The 19,543-nt window shown below is 41.8% G+C and overlaps 1 protein-coding gene across 1 annotated transcript in view; it reads right to left on the bottom strand.

Annotated features, from left to right (window-relative positions):
- Positions 1 to 16,442, bottom strand: part of LOC113024700 (B-cell receptor CD22-like) — a 36,184-nt gene extending 19,742 nt beyond the window's left edge. Inside the window, exons 1-6 of the mRNA XM_026171978.1 lie at positions 16,385 to 16,442; positions 12,643 to 12,972; positions 10,116 to 10,331; positions 9,696 to 9,956; positions 8,543 to 8,803; positions 7,610 to 7,870 (exon numbers count right to left, since the gene is read on the bottom strand). Of these exons, the coding sequence (XP_026027763.1) occupies positions 7,610 to 7,870; positions 8,543 to 8,803; positions 9,696 to 9,956; positions 10,116 to 10,331; positions 12,643 to 12,972; positions 16,385 to 16,442 (1,387 nt within the window). The remainder of the gene's footprint in view (positions 1 to 7,609; positions 7,871 to 8,542; positions 8,804 to 9,695; positions 9,957 to 10,115; positions 10,332 to 12,642; positions 12,973 to 16,384) is intronic.
- Between the last annotated feature and the right edge of the window lie 3,101 nt (positions 16,443 to 19,543).

Below are 19,543 nucleotides of genomic sequence, written 5' to 3'. Positions count from 1 at the left end.
AGCAGTCTCTTCAAAGGCTGGTTTCCTTTCAGTTTTGACAGACTCCTCTGCTGCAACCTCAAGGATGCTGGCTTCAGCCATAGCTGCTGCTACCTCCTTTTCATACTGTAAAGTGTTCAATTTGGCTTCTATGCGAGCCTTTTCAATCATCATTTCTGACTCTATTTTGGCATAATCGGCTCGTGCGCGAGCTGCCTCCAGTTTAGCACGAGCTGCAGCAGCGGCTCGACTGGCTGATGAGCCACTCGATGCTATAGAGGCCACTGACCTGGTCTCTAGAGCCGACAGCTGCGTTATTTCTTTTGTGGCTTGTGTGTCCTCCATCCCACAATGCTGCTGTGTGGCAAGCGTAAGCAGTAGTAGAGATGAGACGTGCTGGCAGACGAAGTTGCTGTCTTTGATTATCTCTGCCCGCTGAGAAGATGCTTTTTTACTGTTCTGTCCTTATTGTGCGTCCCTTTGCCCAACTTGGCAGACAGCTAACGGTTTCAATGAACATTGGAGGCGGAAGTAAGTTTAAGGCTTTTTACTTCGTCAGTAGTTCAATGATTGACATCCTTTTCTTCCCGTAAAACTAAAAACAAACACAAAGTAAATGTCACAAGATGTCTTTTCCTCTTTACACACACTTCTAGGATATGAACTATACTGTTATATAGTATGTGTAATCAACAGCGACTCAGTATTGATCACAATACAACTTAGCGAGTTTAGCTTCCTCAAAGATAAACATAGCAGATGAAATAACTGGTTTCTAAACAAATCTATGTAATAGAAATGCACCAAATAAACTTGTAAACATGTTATACATTAATACTCACAAGCAATAACTCTCCAAGGCAGAAACGTTTTAAAGAGCAACAACATATCCTGCAGGCTAACAAGCGACCAGCTTCCTGTTTCTTCTACCCACAGGAACACAGAAAAACCCCACCAAAATAAAAGCAGGTGAGAATTCCCATTATGACCAGCAGAGGGTGCTGAAGAGAAAGAACCTATGCATGCCATAACACTGATGGTTTGGTAGACCCAGGTAGACTGTATAACTGCATCTCTACCAGTTTCTCTGCACTCCAGCCTCCTCTTTTCCATGTGAAGGGATTTTCGATAAGGCAGGAGAAATTATCTCCACGAAAAGGAACAGGTTTGGCCATCGCACACTAGAACAAATTCTCTTCTTAAATAAAAATGAAAAAGGGCTACTTTAAATGCATCATGTTTTTAATTTGCAAGTTCATAAGCATTTTCCCTTTCCAGTTCACAATCAGTTCTACCCCCAGGTCAGAAATATGTCTTGGAAAATTTCCCTAATATAATATTATTTATAAATATGCCCGTCGGTTAATTGCATAAGTGCATGGAGGCAGGGCCTGATTTGGATGGGTGAGTGAATACTCATGGCGATACAGTGTATCTGCAGAATTTTTCTTCGCTTCCAAATAAGTGAAGCAAAGTTTGGCATCCTCAATGCACTGCCTTGTACCATGTATCATAACAAAAACAGAGTGGGTTGGTTTCTGCATTGCAGTTTCTAATTCTGGTTCATATATTTTTGGAGTGCTTTGTTGACGCCGCTGTACAGGGTAGCTGGATCCTCCTCAGTTTTTTGGTTTTTGTTACTGGAAGGAAAGGATATATAAATTAAAATAAATCAAATGTTTAAAATAGTGTCAATAACTGTTTAAGTTATGCATTCACACTGTTAGTCTTTTTGTGTGTATGTATGCATGTATTTGTTTGTTTGTTTATAACATCGGCTGGCCAGTTATTCTGATTGTACATTCATGCTAAACTTGGTAACTAGTTACCAAGTTTCCTTGTTTATTATTGGAATGTTAAATAGTTTACAGTGACAAAAATGCACCCACCTGTCATTCTAAGGGTTCATAACTCTAGATCCATTCACCAGTCATGATTTGTAGAAACCAAAATAGGTTTTTATCAGGCTGTCGATTTCTTTCTTTCTTTCTTTCTTTCTTTCTTTCTTTCTTTCTTTCTTTCTTTCTTTCTTTCTTCTTCATCAGAATTATTGTGTAAAGGCCAAGAAAGATGTCTAGCGGGTTTACTGTACCAAGTGGCTCATTATGGTCTTGACATATTGGTCCATTTGATTGACCTTTATTATTATTATTATTGTTATGTATTTATTTTATTTTCAGTTGTTACAGATGGGACAGGCATGACTTGGGGATAGGACAGGGAGAAAGAAAGAAAGAGAGAAAAAAAAACCGAGGGGAGAAGAGATAGTGAGAAAGGGGTTGAATAAAAAAATCATCTGGATCACCTGTCGAGAGAAGAAAAAACAAACAAGAGAGCAACATTATAAACACAACACCATCACAATAAACTAGCTAACAGTAAATAACAGTAGATACTAAATATTAAATGTTATTGTGCAGCACACAATGTGCTTTGAAGTAGCAGGCAAGAAAGGTGTAGTTTGTGTCTATGAACAGTGAACACCCGTGTGCACGCCTGTGTGGATCAACACGCTTGTATTCAAAAGGTTTCTCCATGTAATGATCTGCTAGGGCGTGTGGGGAGCCATAGCCCCGTCCCTCAGGGCATGAAGCAGGTATGGGGGAGATTGAGGCCCCAAAGTACGAGAACCCAAGGACGACCATCAGAGGGGCAACAGTGCCACCTGCCTGGGAAGAGCTGAGGAGAGCCTCAGACGCAGGGTCACCCAGCAGCCAGACGGGGCTGCAGTGATGTGTTCGCGGGCACTGCTGGCAGCCAGCAGTACCAGAGAGGACCGAGCCCCAGGCCCAGAGGACAGAGGCCTGAGGGCCCCCTAATCCCCGAAGGGGCCCAACTGGGCCACAGTTGTCAGGCCCCGCCAAGCGGCCACCAGGAGTGAGGTGGTACATACATGAGCGCCCAGCCCCAGCCCCAGACGCCAAGAACCACCAACGCATGTCTGACGGCATCAGCAACCGGCAGGTAGGGGAGATAGGCCTCCATACCTTGGAGGACCTGAGATGTTCCCAGAGAGGTGGCGTCTGATACCTGACCTGACATACAGTATAGACACCGACGAACAGGCGCACACAGACACAAATGTGCATTCCCTCATATGCACATAAACAAGTACTCACCCGACATGGAGACAGACACAAATAGACACTGTACATACAATCACACTTCCCAAACATACTCTATACCTCAGGTGCAGGTACCCTTTCTCCAAGAGAGGCAAACCACACCTAGACCCATGAGATGTAACCCTTTTCCCTGGGGTGGACGCAAGCAGACCGCCCCCATATCTGCAGTAGCAGGGACGCCCCGCATCCTGAACCCCAATCGGACGGCCAATACCTCCCAGCCCCGGCGGTCAACAGAGAATGGAGGTGAGTGAAGACCCCAAACCTCCCTCCGCCCGCTCATATGTAGTGTTGCTGCATGCTGTTCTAAAGTGCATTTAAAACATGATGCTTCCTACCAGAGAGCAGCACGGCTGATCCCGAAAACCCTCAGTGTCTATATGCATTTAAAATTGAGGGTAGAGCACCAGCGCCAGAGGTGGGTTTGAATACACAGACCATCCTCTGGACGCTGTATAACCCGCCCACCCCCAAAGCCATGTTTATTTCTGATTTAAAACTTGATACTTTAACATGGAATTGGCTTTCAGACTCAACCTCAATGGCTAAGTCTCATGACTATTTATTTTGCCTGGGAAATAATGCAAGGCAAAGTAGACAGGCAAATCAGTCTTATGGTTTGAATGTGTTCAGTGGAATCATAGGCAAATAACTAGGGAGGGAAAAAAACCCAACATGACTGGGCTGACAACCAACTCATTATCTACTCAACAGTGTGAAGTAAGTCATGTTTTAGACTGTATGAACAGGATTTACATTAAGCATGAAAACTAAAAACAGATGAGTACACAGACAAACAGATTGTTTGCAGAAGTGGAAGTGAAATACTCTCCCTGCAACACTGAGCGCATCATATTTGATATATGATACACTACCTCATACAGCAAAATTTTAAACCCTGATCCTCTTGTATGTTTTTGCTTAAGATGAGCAAATTATGAGTAATATGTTACACAAAAACGTTGCACAAATTAAAACTCATCTGCAAAATGACCTTTAATTTCTTTTTTAATTGCCAGAAGATTCAATGAATGCTCCAGTTTTCTAGAAAAAATTTGAATGTTCTGGCAAATTTTTCATTGTTAATGCTTTACAGGGCGAGGAAATCTGATGTGTATATCGTGTGATATTAAATGTTCAAATCTATGAAAACAAAAGAAGAAGTGGTGATGCATGACTGTCCTGCCAAGTTCCTCTCAAAAACAAAACTTTATCCTACAGCAATGATAATGTCTATGTGTTGCTTACCTTGGTGCTCTACTGGAACTGGCAAACTTGACAGTAGCATAATGGATTTTGTTTTCCTCTTCTTCTTCTTTCTTGTGCTTCTGGGCCTGAGCTGGGTTGATGTTGGAATAGAGAGGATCTGTCTGCTTCTTAGAAAACTGAATGCTGGCATACTGAAGGCTGCACTTCTGCTCTACTGGTTGCTTCTGTAGACACGACACATTTGTGATTCTCAGTACAACTGTGAGCCTAAGCCTGATGCAGTTCTCATGAATCATCAGTCAGTTTTCTGTAACTGTAGCCTTTCAGCTTTAGTCTGCGAAATGTGAAACCACCTTTTGTACATGTATTGATCTTCCTGACCTGTGCACTTGTGCCTGGGCTCTCTGTAGGCTCAGGGAGCTTTCTTGGGATCTGCTTTTTCCTAGTTGGAGGAAGAAATAAAGGTTTAGATTGCTTAAACTAACTGAAAAGCTTTAAGTAAAATAATTAAAATGATATGGTACTCACCATATCGATAATAAAATCCACATGAGTATGACAACAAGAAGAATGCCAATCACTGTTCCAGCAATGATTTTCCACATTTCTGAGTAAGGGGGATAACATGAAAACTCCTGTTACATACACTGTTATATATTATGTTTCCAACTTCTGGCACCATAGAATAACAAAGTGTTACTGCCCTTCAGACTAAGTGTAAAGCCAAGTTTCACCTTGTATAACTCATGAATACGTGTACTTTTACAACACTCAATGGAAGAACTGTTTCCTTCCAAAGTAGCTACCTAATGATAGATCAAATACATATACATATTTTCAGAACTTAGCTGGAAATCCTACACCTTTGCCCACCTACTTTTCTCCAAACCCTCTCCTCTTTCAGCTTCAGTGTGGGGATTCAAACTGGATTCAGACTGCAACAGCAATGATCAAGTCTGTCATGGTCCTGCGTCTGTGACCCAGGGTTTTGAGTTTTGGGAATGTTTAGCAAGTTTTTTTTTTATCTTTATATTATAGTTCTGTATTTGATATGTATTATCATTCAGGCTTTTATTATTATATGGCTAAGTTCATGTTCCAGGTTTTGGTTCTTTATTGTCATTCCGTTATGCACAGTGTTTGTATTTTATGGTCTTAGGTCTGTACGTTACTGTTATCATGCCTCCCTGTGTTCCATTTAACAAGTTCAGTCTTTCCTGTCTTTATTCACTGGTCCCTGTGTCAAGTCTACGTATCCGAGTCTCAGTGTTCCTGTTTTATTCTAGTCTCCTGCCAGAAAAAAACTTGACCCCTGTTTCAATCCAGGGGCTCAATGTTGACATTGTGGATTATACATAAATAACACATAGACAATATACTGGACTGGGCTAAAAACACTACTGCACTTTACAGGAACGGTCAGGGTCGTCTCTATTTTTTGAGGCGGCTGAGGTCCTTCAACATCTGTCAAACAATGCTCAGGATGTTCTACTAGTCTGTTGTTGCCACTGCTATCCTCTATGCCTGCTATGCATGCTGGGGGAGCAGATTGAGAGTTGCTGATGCTAACAGACTCAATATATGGATCCACAAGGGGATGGAGCTTGTGGGGATGTTGTGGGGATGGAGCTGGACTGTCTTAAGGTGGTGTCAGAGAGGCGAATGTTCTCCAAGATAAACACAATGTTAGTAATAATAATAATAATAATTCCTCCCACTCACTCCATGACATGCTGGCTAGCCACAGGAGCACGTTCAGTGAGAGACTGAGATTACCAAAAAACACCACTGAATGACACAGGAAATCATTCCTGCCTGTGGCCATGTCCCTGTACAACTCCTCCACCTAACACACTGTATACACTGCAATAGCTACACCCTTTTTGCACATGCTCTTCTTTCTTATTCAGATATTTATTAGTAAGTGACTTATGTGTATGTGTCCCACAGGTCTGGCCCGGATCTGGTATCAAGCTCGCACTGCTGGCTGACTTCTGGCATGATAAGATGTATGTCATCCAGATATGAGCCAGGGCTGGCATAGATGGCACTGTCTGTGTGATGGCATGCCACATCTGGCTCGATATAGCTCACATACTGCAAAGAATGACGGCTCTTTGGTGGCCCAGATCAGGTTTGCCAGAGGTAATCCACACACATGGGCCAGCACAGGACCACCACTGTGTCTGCAACTGGCCTTGTGCTCGCCCATGAGTGGGACACCGCTGGCAAACCAGATCTGGGCCACCAAAGGGCCGTCATTCTTTGTGGTATCTGGGCCATATGTAAGCACATTGTGTGGGCCAGATCGGCACCATACCAATTTTGCTATGTCGGATATATATGTATATATTGTGCTGTTTCTTATTTCTTGTATTGCCTTTTTGTTACTGTTTTTACTGGAGCACTGTAACCCACATAGTTTTCCCTAGGGATCAATAGAGTATTCTGATTCTCATTTTGAAACTTGTGTCAAAAAAGTTCACTGAACTTGGTATGTACAGAATGTTTTCCTTCATTGTGTGGTTGTGTGCATGAACCTAGCACAGTAGGATTTATTTCTAATGGTCACACGAATGTACGTCACAGCACGCTGCTGTGAAAGTTCAACTGGTATGCACAATTACGTCTCACTTCCAAGAATGCCGTGCTATAATGGGAAACTGAATTTGCACAGCACAAGCAATAGAAATAAGAGCGTTTCAGACTGCAGCAATCGGCATGCAGCGTCCTATGTGAAAGGGCCTTAAAGCTGTCTTTAAAATACGATGGAGGCTCTGTGGTAGTTTGGGGTGGCTTTTCAGCCAGTGTTGTTCAGGATTTTGTCACAGTATTTGGAATTATGAATGCAGACAAGTGTACTCTGATCCACCATGCAATACCATCTGTAAAGCATCTGATTGGCAACAACTTGATTTTCAGTAAGTAAAAGGGCGTACCAGTGCCATTCCCACTTAACCGTACAGCAGCCAAGAGAAAGGTCAAGCTATGATGTCCTCTGTTGTTCTGGACTTTACACTGGTAAGCCCCACTGTGTGCAGGACTAAACTTGTCAATGGTGAAGGTTTGTCCATGTGCCTTTGGTGAGTCTTCTTTCTCCTTGTACCAGGTGTAATTAGCTGCTGGGTTAGCATCACTGCTACATGTCAGAGTCACTGAACTGCCTTCAGCTATCTCTCCAGATGGAGTCACTGACACAGAGGGAAGTTTTGGAGCATCTGGGAAATTATAAAGATTATTCATTTATATTAGCATGCAAAGTATAGAGAAGCCTTTGGACAATGAAGAATACTTACACTGAACATTTATAAAGACATATGATGAGTTGATCTGTCCATACTGATTCTCTGATTTGCAGAAGTAGTTTCCTCTGTCCTCAGAGCTGATGGAGGTGAAATGATGACTGCCCTCTGGTCCTAGAGGCAGTGCTTTATTCTCCTTGTACCAGGTGTAATTAGCTGCTGGGTTAGCATCACTGCTACAGGTCAGAGTGACTGAACTGCCCTCCGCTATCTGAGCAGAGGGACTCACTGACACAAAGGGAAGCTTTGGAGCATCTGGAGGACAGTTTATAAAGCCTTTTATTACACTAACAAATATAGCAAGGCAAATATTTGCTTAGTGTGTGTAACTCATGAAAGCAAATGATGACCCTTAAGCCATGAATCATGTTACAGAATAATGTTCTATTACTTTGTCATAAAGGACAACATATTATTTCTACAAATCCACTGATGTTGTTTTGCCCAATAACTAAATAAACTGAGACTGAGTGTGCCACTTTAATTTGAGGGTAAATTGAAATTGTGGAAATCCTGTACTTTACTGTTTCCACAGTATTTACTTAAAATTGATTCCAGCACACTAAATACTCTCCTGCTACATTTATTCCTGCATAGATTTGTGTAAAATGAGGGCCTGGTGTGTTAGTTAAATAGTTGTTTTGTAACATTTTTTTCCTACCTTTGTGCAGATCAAGCAATAAAGAGGATTTAAGAATATTATTAAACTAAAACCATAGTCTAATTTCATGAATTTCCCTATGTGTCTACAGTGAATTAACACAAAAAGAAACTTTGGAGTATCTGAGTGATAACATTTCAAGACACTTCATGATCTCTCAGTAATTACATATTCAGATTATCTAGGGTTAGAGGTAGTGCTAGGGCACAGTTTATCACTAATGATGATTTAGGTATCATAGGGTTAAATTGCACTTTTCTACTTACACTGGACATTTATAAACACACGTGAAGAGTTGATCTGTCCATACTGATTCTCTGACTTGCAGGAGTAGTTTCCTCTGTTCTCAGAGCTGATCGAGGTGAAATGATGAACGCCCACTCGTGGCCAAGTCAGGAATAGCTCCCCCTTGTACCAGGTGTAGTTAGCTGCTGGGTTAGCATCACTGCTACAGGTCAGAGTGACTGAACTGCCCTCCACTATCTCAGCAGAGGGACTCACTGACACAGAGGGAAGCTTTGGAGCATCTGGAGGAAATATGCTAACATATGTTAACTGTAAATTAGGTCCTACTTGTTGTAGAACTTGATTGTTCTATGTAAAGCACCATATACAATCTTTAAACTTCTGCTTATTTCCTGTACAAGAAGAGCATCAGAAATTAGCTATAAAGAGAGGACTGTGTTAGGGTCACATAACATTAATTAACTAGGTGAGCCAGGATTGGCTGATCCTGGTTAGGCTGTGGTTGGTTAGTTAACTATGATCATAGAAATCTTTTTTTTTTCATTCATCGGGAAACAGATTTCTTACAAAGGCTATTAGAAAAAAGCAAATGGAAGAATAATATAAAATCATATCTGAATAAGATTAAGAGAAGCTGGTCAGGATAATAACATTTCAAATTCAGTCATTCTTTAGGGTGTAATCTATTCGTCTAGTTCATAATTGTTCAGGGGAGGTGTTCATACAGAGAAGAGTCCATAGACATCTGTCTTCTAAACTGTGGTTCTAAAAAGTGACATATGTGAATTATGCTGTCCTTAATGAAGCAGTGCCCCTATAAATATTGTGAGACAGGATATGCTAGATGATCGTGCTGACCTGTAATGCTCTTTTTACTTAGTTGGAGTCAAGGCATTCACGACAACTGGCTCCACCAGTTTAGTCACTGAATAAACCTACTCCCAGGCAGGTTTGTCCTTACAGATATGTAAGCGGGAGGGGGGAGTTCTTGGCAAATTGTCAACAATTTGATTTGGCTGAAACTTAAATCCACTGACAGAGTGAGTTGAATTGCTCATTATGGAGCAATAATATTATTTAGGTTAGAGTCATGTGTAAAGTCTTGTGTAAAGTATGCACTGTTTTTTGGTAACTTACAAGAAGAAGGCTCCAAATATCAGCAGTTTCACTCACATTTTACATTTATACGAAGATGTTTGGATTTCCTGATTCCCAGCTCATTTTCTGCTGTGCAGTTATAAACTCCAGAGTCAGATGGCCGGATGGACGGGAGGCTGAGCTGTTTTGTAGTGGACAGGGGTGTTTGCCCACCTTCCTTGTACCAGGTGTAATTAGCAGCTGGGTTAGCATCACTGCTACAAATCAGAATCACTGAAATGTTCTCCACTATCTCACCAGATGGACTCACTGTCACAGAGGGAAGCTTTGGAGCATCTGGAGGAACAATAATCATTTGTTTAATAGATAGAAATAAGTATATCCACAAAAAGCCGAATGCTTACATAAAATTAGAAAAAAAAATCAAGCTGGGGGAAGTTCCTCTTAAAAAACTCCACCCTTTGTGTTAGAGTTTGTCAGTTACACTGCACTTACACAGTGAAGCCGAGCAGTAATCTTCTTGTCCTTTCAAAGCACAGCAGATGCTGTCATTAAACCGAAGGCTGGTTATGTGAGGATTTTCTTCTGTGACCTTCTCTCCATTCTTGAGCCAGACATAAGAAACATCCCCGGTGCAGCTGCTCTTACACTTCAGCTCCGCCTTGGTACAGGACTCATTTACTCTTATTTTGGTCACCTCCACCTGCAGAGCTGGACAAGTGAAAAAAGTCCCAAAATAACACTGGTGTTCATAAAGAAATAAAAACAAAAGATTCACTCATTGTAAATGACTCATTAGCTACGACAAGGGCGTAACCCATCCAGGACTACCTAGGAATGTCCACACAAGGTGGCCCTAGAGTAGGTGGCTACTAGGTTAGCCTCAGGATGACAGTCTACACTCAGCCTTCGATCAAGTAATAAAAATTGATGATCAGGTGGTGTACCCTGAATCTGACATTCCCGTATTTTGTATTGATTATATTGGCAGATTGTATTGAGAGAGTGGCGACACTCTCATGCAGGACAACCACACACAGTTGCTGGTGCATAAAAGCCACCAGGAAATGATTTTCCAGGTGGCTCAATATAACCCAATGGCTGGTGACATGCGTTTTGACAAAACTCTGGAGCAAATAATGTCCCGAATTTATCGTCCGGGCATTCAGGGGAGATGTGTGCCAGTGGTGGGTACCCTGTCTGTCAGCAGGTCATCAAGCGACTTTGTGCCCTTTACCTTTAATGCAGATCCCTGGGCGCATCGTTCATGTCTTGCACAATCACAGTTTGTAGGTGTTATAATAATAACACACAAACTGTATGAATTACTTGGCATTAAATCTTTCGGGACTAGCGTCTATCACCCTCATATTGATGGGCTGGTGGAGCAGCTGAATAACACCATGATTCGCAGTTTCATCGCTGGTTAGACCCTATGTTGTTTGCTGTGTGGGAGATGCTCCAAGCCTTCACTGGATTTTCTCCACTTGAGCTACTGTTTGGCAGAATTTTGTAGGGGGTGTTGGACCTGATTAAAGAAAACTGGAGAGAACATCTGAGCCTGGCGAAAGATGAGATTCTATATTTTCTGGACCTAAGAGCAAAGCTGCACACGTTGGGGAGGTTGTCATGAGAAAGAGATGAGTTGGGGCCGTAGGTGCCAAATTCCACCATTCTCGCATTGTGATAACCATCACAGACAGGCCAGAGAGAGGATGTTGCCGCATTGCAACAGCTGTTGGCAGATGTGTTCTCCCCCCTGCCAGCTTTACAAATCTTAAAGAGGGCCATTTTGAAACCGAGCCTGGCATGATGGTGCATTTACAGCCCTACAGGTTACCTAAGCAGAAAGAAATGGCTGAAATGCTGAAACAGAACAGAAGAGTCGCACAGCTTGTGGTTTATACCTTTAGTTCTTTTTTAAAGAAAGATTGGTATATATGGTTCTGTGTTGACTAATGCAAAGTGAATGAGGTGTCATGGTTTGATGATTACCCCATGCCTTTTCCACTCCGTACAGTTTGCACCAATTTGTTGCACTTCAATTCATCTTGGTCAGGGGCCCCCCCACCTTGCGATGCCTCAAAAACTGGGTGCTGTGGCTGCAAGCTTCATGTGCTGTCACCTATTTGGATACTGTTATTATCCACAGTGACACTTGGGTGGAGCATGTGCAGTGGGCTGCTGTGATCCTGGAGTGCCTGGACCCACAAATTTCCCAAAGATGTGTGTGGTTGTACGAAGGGAGGTATGGTATCTGGAATACCACTTGGGAGGTGGGCAGGTGCATCCACAGATGGACAAAACTGCAGCAATTGCATCCTGCCCGTGCCCCAAGACCAAAAAGGAGGTTAGGCAGTTCCTGGGGCAAGCTGGAGACTCCCGCCACAGCTTACCAGCTCCTTGACTGACCTCACCTGGAAGGTTGTACCAGATCTGGTCCAGTGGACGCAGGTTAACAAGGCTTTCTGTGGGGAACCCCTACTTCACACACCTAGATGTTCCTGTGTTTTTTTATTCTGCAGACTAATGACTTGGACATGGAGCTGTTTTGCCCCAATTGTTAAGGTGGGGGGGGGGGGGGGGGGGGGGGGGGGGGGGGGGGGAACTGTGAGAGTGGAAGGCCAGGTACAGCACCATAGAGAAGGAGATCCTAGCCATCTGATGGGTGGTCAGCTCTCTTCGCTATTACCTCCTTGGCTGCTCCCTCTGTTTGGATCACACTCCACTGCAGTGGATGTGGTTGGTGGCTCTGCTGCAGGGGAGGGGTGGAGCAGCGGGTTCAGGATATTGTTTCAGGGAATGCTGATTATTGCAGCTGGTAAGCATCATCTAATCATGCCTTCCCTACTTCAATAGAGGCAGAAGCCAACATTGGAATGTGCGAGCAAACTAAAAAAAAAATAAGTCAAACTAAACATCTGGGTTGTGCCTGGTCCTTGTGGTCTACACATTGTAAACATAAATATGCTACCTTTTGCAGAAAAAGAAAAAGGGAAAAAAGATCTTTAGATAATTTTACCAGTGACAGACAAAGTGATTCCAGGTATACCAGTATATTTTCCATCAGATTTGTCTGTTATGAAACGGAACCTGTATTCACGGGAATCTGTCCATTTCAAGTCTGCCATTTTCATAGTGCATCTCTCCTTAGTACAGTTGTACTGAATCCGATCTTTGTAATCTGAGTTGACTTTGAGGTTCTTGTTGTCTTGAAAACACCAGAATTCTTCTGTAACAGTATACCCTGCAGGATATGTGTAGGTGCATTTCATTTCCACTGTTGATCCATTGGAGGCACATATCTTATCTGCAGCGTATGTCACTCCCCAGTTAGCCTTATTCTGCACCACTGTAACACAAATCAGAAAAATAACACCAGAGAACAGGATTTAATATTTTGCCAGGTAATGTTTGAGGGACTGGAAACGCAAGCCATGAATTTACCTTTAATCCAGTATGTGTTGTTATTCTGTATAACAACATTAATGAAGTGTACTCTTTGAATTTGAGTTGTATTGGTGGGCACTTTTCCAGCAACCAGCTTATCTAACAACTCTGACTTTGTTAACCTATCATAAAATAAGGTTTACAGATGAACACAGATTGCTGTTTACGGAAAAACAATGCCAAAGAAAGAGATATGTACATATGCACAGTGAGGAACATAAGTATTTGAACACTCTGTGATTTTGCAAGTTCTCCCACTTAGAAAGTGCAATACAAATAAATGCTGTAAAAATCATACAATGTGATTTCCTGAATTGTTTTTTAAAAGGTGTCTCTCAAAGTAGGAATGCACCTACAATATGAATTTCAGACCACTCCATGATTTCTAAGTGGGAGAACTTGCAAAATCACAGGGTGTTCAAATACTTATGTTCTCACTGTAGTAGACTGCAAATTAAGAAATTAAGAATTTTGGATTAATGTAGATTAATCCAAAATTCCAGGAACAACCAGGGAACTGAACCACAGACGATTGAGCCGGAGAAATTCAAATGCTGAGAGAAACACAGAACAGGCACATACAGATTTGGAGGACACACAGCTACAAGTGTTCTTTTAACAATCAGACAGGGGAAAATGAGACAATAACATACAGTATAGTACATTTTGTCTGCTGGAGACAACAGACAAAACGAGAAATGGCCATGTCTCATGACATTAAACTCAATCAAAAAAACAACCATTATAAAACAGGAAGTGTGACACAAAAGAACAGGGGAAAAGGATTAACGTGACACAAAGGGAAGATAGGTGTTAGGATGCCTGGGTCGTTGACCCAGGGGTTTTGAGTTTATTATATTATTTATACTTTCTAGTCTTTGGTTTCTTTGAGTTCTGTCTTATAGTTTATGTCTCTGTCTTCTCTAGCTGCTCTGTCTCCCCTGTCAGCTGTATCCCCTTGTCTAGTTCGCGTCTCTGTGTGTCCTTAGTGGCTATATCCCCGTGTCCAGTCAGTGTTTGTGTCTGCCCTGGTCCCACGTCTCTGTTCCCTCTGTTGCAGTGCGTGCGAGTCTGTGTCTTTGTTCAGTCTGTGTTATGTGTTTCCTGTTTTACTTTGAAAGTCCATGTCTGATGTTAATGTGTCTGGTTTTGCTTCCCCTTGTCTCGTTAGGCCTGATTTGCCCCAGCTGTGTTTCCCTCCTGTTACCCATTCCCTGATTGCTCCCTCTGTGTATTTAAGCCCTGTGTTTCTCTGTGTCCGTGTCGCGATCTACCGTTTTCCTAGCTGTGTGTTCTGTCATTCCTCCAGTTTAAGTTTGTTTTGAGTCTTTTCAGTTATGTTATATTTTGAGTACCAAATTAAAGCCTTTTTGAGTTCATGACTGTCTCCGGAGTCTGCACCTTGGGTCCTATTCCTGTCTGCACACAGCCACATCTAACAATAGGAGGATTTGAGACCTGCACTATAATGTGTGTGTGTGTGTAATGGTATTTTCCAACGGTTCTGAGATGGATTCTCAGAAATTTAGAACAGTTGCATTTTTTGGTTTGTGGAAACACGCCGTGTTCCTCCACCATATTTGGTTACACTCGCCAGGAAAAATGTTTCCCTTCTGACTAATGCTGATTTACATATGTGGCTAGAGAACAGCCACACATGTTGTATGCCAAAGGTGGAGGAGAAGGGGCATTGTAGACATTCATGTGCTCAAATTGGTGCCTAGAGTTGATATTGTCTCAGTTACTTAAGCATACAAACCTCCCTTCTCTGGATGCCTGAGAAGGGCAATTTGAATGCCTAAGAGGGAGTAAAACAAAAACAGCTGGTAGTAAGTTACTTTACATCATGCCAGCTAATCTTAGGTTTCACTGTCCAGTTTGATCACATTGTCACATCGTATGAGAGTTTAGTCACTTTTAGTCACTCCATTTATGCATTGCGTTCAGTCAGAAGTGATTTTCTCTCACTCATTGACTCGTATCGGACTCCTTTCATAAAAGGCACTGCAAGTTTTATAGTTTCACAGCATCTTCCAGATCTGGTCCAACATCAGTAGAACAGAAGTAAAACTGTATTTTTAATCTGTACTGACACTGTTGTGTATGTCTGACATGCTAAGACACATGCAGAGCAGAGCAGGCTCTATTCACAAATTGGGGGGTTTGTGCATAAAAAAAGAAGTATATTAAAAATAAGTGTTATGCCATATTACACCTGAATTATACCTGAATGGCGGTGGGGTAACAATAACAGCAACAACTCAGAAACCCGACTCAAGGATGATGTAAAATGGAGGATTTTAAATAAAATGTTAAATACAAAAAGACCATTGGAAAGGAAATAATAAACCAGACCAAGAATTAATATAAAACAAAAAAGAACACAACTTGAATATACTGTAACATAACAACACTTGACAAAAACATAATAGTGAACAAAAAACTCAAGAGTTCAAGATCAACAAAGCATGCCACAAAGTAATAACAGAAAGCCAAAAGCTTATTATCAGACAGTTTTTATTATAATCAGTTCTGTGTACTTTGTTTTTACTTTACATAAGGCTACAGATAACATTCTGCAAAAGTCCATAAAAAACTAATAGTGTTTGCTAAGTGTCATGTAACGGTTTACCTATTAGGTAAAGGACAACCTGAATGTACTTTCAGCATTTGCTTTGCAATGAGGCCCAAATGAAATTAAAAATTATTAGGTCCAATTCTATGCAGCAGAATAACTAAACCCAGATCTTTCAGGTTCATAAAACGTGTATCCTCACATATTGTAAGGACTAAAACAAAGAAGTAGAGATACTTGAGCATTTTTAGAGTATGAAAAGCATCATGTAGTCCTACTCTCTTCTTTTTTTTCAGGAAGAACATCCCAATTTTATATATAATGATGAGTAAGAAAAAGTATAGGCGAGAGGGAAGCCAGTATATAGAAAATTATCATTATAACACCTACAAACGGAATTGTATATTGTACAGAAAAGAAGTATTAAATTAGAAAAATCTAATTTTTGCTTTCAGTATTTTTCAGGGATTTGAAATTGGGTGTTAAAAATAAGCCTAGTAAATAGGCAGTTTCTATTTTATGACAATTGTTCATTAAAATATATACAGAAAGATGGAAACTGAAAGGTACCATCAGCAGACCACTGGTCACTAGTTTTAAAGCTGTTGTTACTGTATTTTAATATGACCCAGCAGCATCATAACATATGGATGGAGTCACATATACCATCTTTCAACATAATTGTCTGACATGGGAAACAACAATAAAACTAATATATATATAAATATGTAAACATTACCTTGAACAGAGAAAAAAAGGGCAAAAAGAAGATGGGCGACTGCTGCTGCTGAAGCCATTGCTGCTCCTCTTGCCTCTCTGTCTGTTATGACAGTAACACTCCAGCAGATGAGTAAAGTGCATGAGAATAAAACAGTCACATAATAACAGGAACAGAGGCTGCTGTGCTCATGAAAAGCATAATTTGCTTTTTAACAACCGTGCAACAGCTTATAAAAGCAGCTTCCCTAACGTCCTTCCTTTTCAAAATAGTGATACACAGTTCTCTCTTTTGCATTTCAAGCAAGAATGTCTGCTGTGTGATTCAGGGCAGCAGCGCTTTTTTGCTTTTCCAAATTTAAAGGTTAGCTACAAAGAGAAGGAAGAAAGAAACAACATCAAAAACTTACTGTGGTCAAGTCTGAGTTAACTGACAAACTCATCAGCCACACATTCCTTGTTGTAATAGACTGTGACCTCTAAATAAAAACAGCTTTTAAGTTAAACTTTATTCACTGGCTTGCTTTTACTCAAACGTTTAAAATGTCATATCCCAAACAGGGTTCAGTAACCTTTAAGTGGCACTGCAGAATTCACTGCAGATATTGTTTCTGTCTTTATTTTTTGTTTTTAATATTGACCATAAAAGGTTTTAGATGGGAGAATTTTTTTTAATTCAAAATAAATTATTGATTTAAAAAAAATAAATACATATTTTTTTATTATTTTTTTTAATAAAAACAATTTAAGGCCCTTTAAGGCCAGAGGCCTGGGAGCTTGAGGGTCGTGTGCATTATCTTAGCTGTTCCTAGGACTGCACTCTTCTGCACAGAAATCTCCAATGTTGTTCCTGGGATTTGCTGGAGCCACTCGCCTAGCTTGGGAGTCGCCGCACCTGGTGCTCCGATTATCACTGGGACCACCGTTACCTTCACCCTCCACATCTTCTTGATATTTCTCTGAGCTCTTGGTATTTCTCCAGCTTCTCATGTTCCTTCTTCCTCATGTTCCTGTCATTTGGTATTGCTACATCTATCAGTATGGCCGTCTTCTCCTGCTTGACCACCACCACCACTGTGTCCAGTTGGTTAGCCACCACCATTTATCTCTGGAAGTCCCACATGATCGTTCAGTCATTCTCCACCACCCTAGAAGGGCTGCAGGGAGCTGGATTGTCTCAGGGGCATCTTTACACAGTCTGCACCTGGGGTCTTGAGTATTGTGATAGACCCCAGCCTCTATAGATCTTGGGCTCAGAGCTTGTTCCTGTGCTGCCAGGATTAGTGCCTCTGTGCTGTCTTTAAGTCCAGCTGTGTCCAGCCACCGGTAGGACATCTGGATGTCAGCCACCTCCACTATCTGCCAGTGGTACATACCGTGTAGGGGCCTGTCCTTCCATGATGGTTCCTCCTCTGCCTTGGGTTTCTGTTGCCTGAAGTATTCACTGAGCACGTGGTTGGTTGGGGCCATCTTCCTGATGTATTCATGGATGTTCATTGCCTCATCCTGGACTGTTTTTAGTGACACTCAATAGTGTCAGTAAAAATTCTTCCTTCTGCTTAGAATGCAGTCTCAGGATGCTGGACTTAGGTTAGGAGCTTCCTTTTTTTTTTTCATTTCATTTCATTTCATTTCATTAAAACTCTTTTGATCCTGAAGGCTGTTAAGGCTGCTGGCATTCCAGAGCCATCTTACCATTACAACCACAAATATATTACACAAACATAACAGGCAGAACAATGGACGTACATAATATGAGGAAAGAAGAGCAGAAAAAAGAACTCCCCCCAGACTGAGCTCCTAAAGGGAGATCAGTTTGAGAACAAAAAAAATAAACAAACCCCACCTCATCACATACACATGATTATCACATTTCACAACATAAAAAGACATAAGCACGTTGGAGGTGTTTGGAAGGGGGAGGGGTGGGATGACTGTATATTGGTGTGTGTGTGCATATGTGTGTCCATATGTGTGTATCCTGTATCCAACTCGTGAGACAGTCTCCTTTTGCCCAGTTAAGCAAAAGTCAGCAATCCCTAAGCCAACACCGGTGGCCTTGTGGAAGTAGAAGATATAGGGCAGAGAGTCTACACAGTCTTGTAGTCTGGGAGAGTATTTGTCCCAGTTTTAGCCTTCGAGCTTCTGGCTGGTGAAGGAAGGCCAAATGAACATAGTGACTGATTGATTTATCGATAGAGAGAGTGTCTGTCACTGGTCCCAATTCTAGAACTGTGAGCTTCTCCATGATTGAGTCCATATTGCATTCAACAATCACAGTCTGATTGCTCGTGGCTCTACCCACCGTCAATCATGCCGGGCAGCCTTGTGGGATTTTGAGCAGCTGTAACCGCTTTGTCGATAAGCCAGGGCTGTGCCAGTTCCAATCAGCAGGAACGCTGTTATCAAGGTTCTGAAAAATTTTCTTCAATGTCCTCCATTGAGAGCGTTACTAGGCACGTGAGATGCCACTTGTTCCAGCGAAAGATGGTTGTGTATCTGGCAGCCAACGTTCCTGCAGGACGATCAGGCTCCTCCACACCCAGATTTCTCAGGTGTCAAGAAGCGTTTAGAGACCAGTTGATCAAATCCATAATTCCTTGATTTTTAAAGAACAAGGCAAAGAGAGTCTATGACAGTTAGACGAAACGAGACAAAGACAATACAAGCCAAGCAGGAAGATAAGGGAGGGAGAGGAGACAGGAGAAAATGCAACCATCTCTGCCGTAAGCCAAGAGAAGTATGTCAGTCTTGATGCCAGTTGCTCTATCGCTGCCTTTGGCCAGGTTATTATACCAGCAGGGTACCTGATCACGGGAAGGGTGTAGGTGTTAACAGCCCAGAATTTTCTTGCCGTTCAGCTGACTCCTCATGACTTGCCTGACGATCTGTAGATACTTGGTAGTTGCAGCTTTCCTAGCGGCCTCTTCATGGTTCAACGATACTCGTATCGATATTGAACCGTTCGATACAGTGCTTTTGGTTCGGTACGCATATGTATTGAACAAAACAAAATCTTTAATTTATTTTATCAACTTTTCTTCTGACAATGCTGTCTGTGTTGAGAGCTCAGTGGATCTGCGTTCGACTGCTCCGCCTAGGCTGCACTGTCGAGCGCAGATCCACTGAGCGCAGCACAAACTAGCAAGACAGAAGCTAAGCTCGTTGCAACATGGCAAAT

Source organism: Astatotilapia calliptera, chromosome 6 (assembly GCF_900246225.1).
Source record: "Astatotilapia calliptera chromosome 6, fAstCal1.2, whole genome shotgun sequence".
NCBI lineage: Eukaryota > Metazoa > Chordata > Actinopteri > Cichliformes > Cichlidae > Astatotilapia > Astatotilapia calliptera.
This window is presented reverse-complemented; position numbering and strand designations above follow the sequence as displayed.